Here is a 4,620-nt window from a genome sequence, read left to right on the forward strand (position 1 = left end):
ATGGGTATTTTTTTAAAGGAATTTTCTGGTCCTTATGGCTATCTGGGAAGAATGGGGGGAACTTCCAGATGTTGTCAAAGTAATAAATTGATACAGTGCCCTCTTTGTGTCTGTAGACAAATCACCCTTGTGCCTGCAATGCTTCTAGACTTGCCAACCTACAGCAAAGTGAATTAGACCAGCATCTGTCAATTTTCAGAGCTAATATTGATAACTTTTCTATGGGCAGCAATTGAACTGGTTAAAAAAAAAAAAAAAAAAAGGCCACTGTCACATTGACCAGGAGTGGCAGGGTCATCGCTGGTTGTGGAGTGCCCCGAAGTGTCTCTTCTGTCCTGTTATGGGAGCCACCAGAAACATCCAGGCAGAAAGAATGAGCAGTTAAGTGTACATCTGTGGAGCTGGCAGCCTGCTTGCGATAGCAGGCAAACAGCTGTAGGCCGTGCAGGGGTCAGTAGCTCACCGGGAGCCTGGATATGCAGAAATGACTGCGCAGCCACTTCACTTACTACAGAAGCTGGAAGAAGCAGTGTTTTTCTTTACATCAGTGTCTGCTTCTGGTGGATGCTTGCCAGAAGTCAAATCATAAGCCCTTGGCACAGGTTAGACGAAAATATGAGATAGCCAGACTGTCAAGCTGGTCCCTCTCTGAGGGCAAACTAAGGACATTTAAATTAAAGTTGTTAAGCTCTGAGTATATCGCACTTGGTCTGTGCTGATTTCAGGGCATCTGCTGAGCCAAAGTTGGGGCAGGTAATTGTGCTAGCGCTCTCTGCTATAAATTGTTCTATTTTTAGTACAGCTAATGTGAAGAAATGTGGTTTTTCTTTAGAAGTAACGAAAGCATTGTATGAAGCGTTGCTCCCACACACACGTGCTTCTTCCACCTACACATTTGTCTGCAAGTTGTTTGTACTTTTTTTTTCTGGGTTTGAGCTTTTAATATTCGTAGGCTTGCAAACCCTTCTTGTATGATCCTTGATTGCGAGGTGCTGCGTGCACCTCATAGGTTCATTCTACGCTCGTAATACAGTTACTCATCAGTTTTATGTCTAGATAGGCTTCTTCAAAAATTGCTTTGAAACTGTGCATCCTTTTTACATTTTAACCAGAACCTGTATTGCTCCCTTTTGTAGTATGGCTGAAATTCATTCTGTGAGCCCAAGCTGTTTAGCAGCTTTGAAAAAAGTGGATTCACCGGGGGGGGGCAAAAATAAAAACACCCAAATGCTGCTTTCTTACATTTAGGATTAGAAACTTAAGGGAAAAAATCTTCTATTAAGATATTTTGGGCAGTGTTTAAACTACTGTCTCTCAGAACTGTCAGTAGTCTAGTAGTGCGTTGATGGTATTAAATGTATAAGGAGGGCTTTGCTTTACCAGCTGTTCGACTGTTAAATAGTGTTGTTCGAAAGTTGTGGGTCCCTTGAGGGTAGCAGGCGGTGTATTCAAAGTGAAAGTAGGTTACTGATTCTGCTGAGTGAAGTGGTTTTAAGACCAAATAGCTTTGATAACGCAGAATAAGCCCCTTTGTTCTTTTTATTTGAAGTAGTACTATGTTCATACAAAGTGGTTTATTATATAGAATATTCCTTAAATGAGCAGAGGTGGAATGATGGCAGGATATGGAAAGAGAATATTTCAACGTTCAGTAAACGGGGGTGGGGGTGGAGGTAAAGCTTCCTTTTCATGACAAGTTTTTTGCTTTTTCTGGCTAGATAGCAGCAGCACTCTGATAGCCTTCCTGCTTTACTCGTGCAACTTGAGAGATGCTTAATATGCTGAGGAAATAATCGGGTATAATTTTCTACATGACATAGTGATTTTCTGAGCTTCTGAATAATTCATTACATTTCGTTAAAGGAAGAGCTAAACAGTGGATTTCATCATGCCCACTGCTTTCTAAGGCCCTTCGTGGGTATAGGGTTCTTAAACTGGTTGTGACTGCAAGCCAAAATTTATTTTATTATTTAGTAGTTCTTCCATCTGAATATTACTTGTGATCACAAGCCAATGTTAACAGCCCATCTCCACGGATTTCCTGGCCCAGCTGGGTCGTGGCGCTCGTCTTCCTGCCACACCTCTGGAGCTGGGAAGCTGGGACCTGAGACCCTGCTGAGGATGGAGCGAGTATGCAGCAGTGGGAATAGACCCCGCTGTTGCCGTGCGGTGAGTCTGTCTGCAGGTCACTCTGTCAGGCGTCTTCAGGGCGCTTTTTGAGTGCGTTTGGAAATACTGCAGAACTGTTCAAGAACCTGTTTGATTAACTTTAAACTGGTAATCAGACGACTGGTTATTGATCAGTCACTTTCCCCAGCGTGTCACTTCACAAAGGTTGTAGGGCAAGGTTCAGTCTTTTTTGTTATTCAAACCGCCGAGACCATTGGTACGGTCATCTCCTGTTCAAAGGGGGAAGTTTCTGGTGGAAGAGTAAAATAGAAACTATAATATATGAGTTGTATCAAAACATGTTTGGATGGAAGTTACTGCATTTGTAGTGTGGAGAGCATTTTAACTCAGTACGATGTGGAAGGAAATTTGTCGTAAAAATCCATGTCTGCAATACTGCTTTAGGTTGGTTGCTTTTCATTGTTGCTCCAAGAATACTAATAATAAAAATGGCCATATGATTCTGCGAAATCCCAGTGGTTTATACCTGTCTGCTGGACTTAGCCCAAGCTTATAGCCTCAAGGAAATTTTCGGACTCCGATAGTGGGGATCCAGCTTTTTTCATACTTAGCTGCTCAATCCATCCATTTTCTGTGAGGGACCTTCTCTGTCCTCTAGTCATGGGATGTCTCTTAGGCTCTGTCCTTAATTCTCCTCTTCTGCACCCTCTAGCTGCAGGTTTAGTTCTGCGTATGCTGTTTGGTCAGGATTTCCAGTGTATTTCTGACTTGATCTGCACAGCCAAAAATCTTGGCTTGATGTTGCAATACTGTGCTACCAAAATGTAATTGTCCTGGTGAAAAATAGATGTGAGCGCTTGATTACTTGTATTCATTAGGGATCACATGGCGTTTTTTGCAAGAGGAAGTAACAGTGTCCTGGTCAAATTCCAACTTGGATAACTGCAAGTGAAATTTAGATGGGCGAATGCAATATTGTTTGGCTGCTGCATTGAGAAATAAGTAGCTGGGGGAAGGGAGAATGAGACAAAAGAATAAGTGCCTTAAATCAAGAGGCTGTATGAGGGATCTCTGAGGTGGAAACAAGCAGGGGACGCCGTGTTCTTAATCTGATTTAGTGCTGCAAGCTGAAAATGTCTCCATTGAAATTCTTCATGCATATCGACATTAATGGAATGTTGTTCGGTATAATATGTCCCCTTTCTGGGTAAGGATGGGCTCCCTCTGGGACATACAGAAGGAGAAGAGGTATTTCTGTGTAGGTATGCACCTTGTTTGATGGAGAGGCATATGGGAGTAGAGCAGAGTCTTGGGGCCATCAGTGTTCCCAAGAGTCCTGGAGAAACGCAGATCAGCATCTTGGCCCAGCGTTGAGGCAGGTGGCGGTGATCTTTGGCGGGTGGAGAATATTCATTTTGAAATGGATAGCATGCCTTGATTCCCATATCTCGGGAGTCTGGTACCAGTTCTGATCCCCACAAAAGGTGCATGTTTGTACATAACTGCCAGTTTTGCTTGAGACGGTGCTGTAGGACAGTCCACACCCAGCAGATACAGCTCATAGATAATATACCCGGTGCTTTACCCAAGTTGTACAAACTCAAAAAACAAAAGAATTTGCTGAAGATTTTAGTGATATTTTCTTTTTTAATTGACTTTGTCTTCTCTGTTGTCTTTTATAGATGAAATGTTCAACAGTTCGTTGGCAACTTTCTTCAGAAGAATAATTACTACTGCTCTGCTCTTGCCATAATACCAGAATTCTGTGACCTACACATCAGTGCTAAACACCAGCGGAGAATCGTATTTTGTTCATTCTGTGTAGATGGAACAGGCATCGGTCTTGAGAGCCCATCCTGATTTAAAGCTGCTTACTTGATTTTCTGGGATTAAAGGTGCTCAATGAATCAGGGCCCCCCAAATGAGTCAAACAGCCAATTCTTGCCAACAGTTGGTTGAAAACTGTGCCGCGCATGTAGCAGGGATGGCGCAAGAGGACAGCCGCCGTGGTCAAGTGCCACCCACGTTTTATCATGGTGCCAGCCAGGAACTTGATCTGTCCACCAAAGTATACAAGAGAGAGTCAGGAAGTCCTTACTCTGTGTTGGTGGACAGCAAAATGAGTAAACCACATCTCCATGAAAGAGAGGAGCAGCCATATTTCAGGGAGAACAGATCGGTAGGAGAGGTCCGGGCTGTGAAAGAAGATAGAGAAAACTCTGACGACTCTGAGGAGGAAGAAGAGGAGGAAGATGAAGTGACTTACAAAAGGGAGCAGATTATAGTAGAGGTAAACCTTAACAACCAAACATTAAATGTATCAAAAGGGGAGAAGGGTGTCCCCTCCCAGTCCAAAGAGACTGCTGTTCTTAAGACCAGCAGTGAGGAAGAGGAGGGTGACAGTGGGGAAGAGGCCACTGAAGACAGTAATGATGATGAGGAAAATGAGAGGCAGAAGAAAAAAGAGAAAAGAGTGGAAAAAGTTAATGA

General features: G+C 43.1%; 1 protein-coding gene across 1 annotated transcript in view; it reads left to right on the plus strand.

Annotated features, from left to right (window-relative positions):
- The first annotated feature begins 3,825 nt into the window (after nt 1-3,825).
- The window catches only part of ZNF652 (zinc finger protein 652), a 10,029-nt gene continuing 9,234 nt past the window's right edge, over nt 3,826-4,620 (plus strand). The window contains exon 1 of the mRNA XM_009321978.1: nt 3,826-4,617. Within this exon, the coding sequence (XP_009320253.1) occupies nt 4,052-4,617 (566 nt within the window). The 5' untranslated portion in view covers nt 3,826-4,051. The remainder of the gene's footprint in view (nt 4,618-4,620) is intronic.

This window comes from Pygoscelis adeliae, unplaced genomic scaffold (assembly GCF_000699105.1).
Source record: "Pygoscelis adeliae isolate BGI_AS28 unplaced genomic scaffold, ASM69910v1 Scaffold504, whole genome shotgun sequence".
In the NCBI taxonomy this organism is placed as follows: domain Eukaryota; kingdom Metazoa; phylum Chordata; class Aves; order Sphenisciformes; family Spheniscidae; genus Pygoscelis; species Pygoscelis adeliae.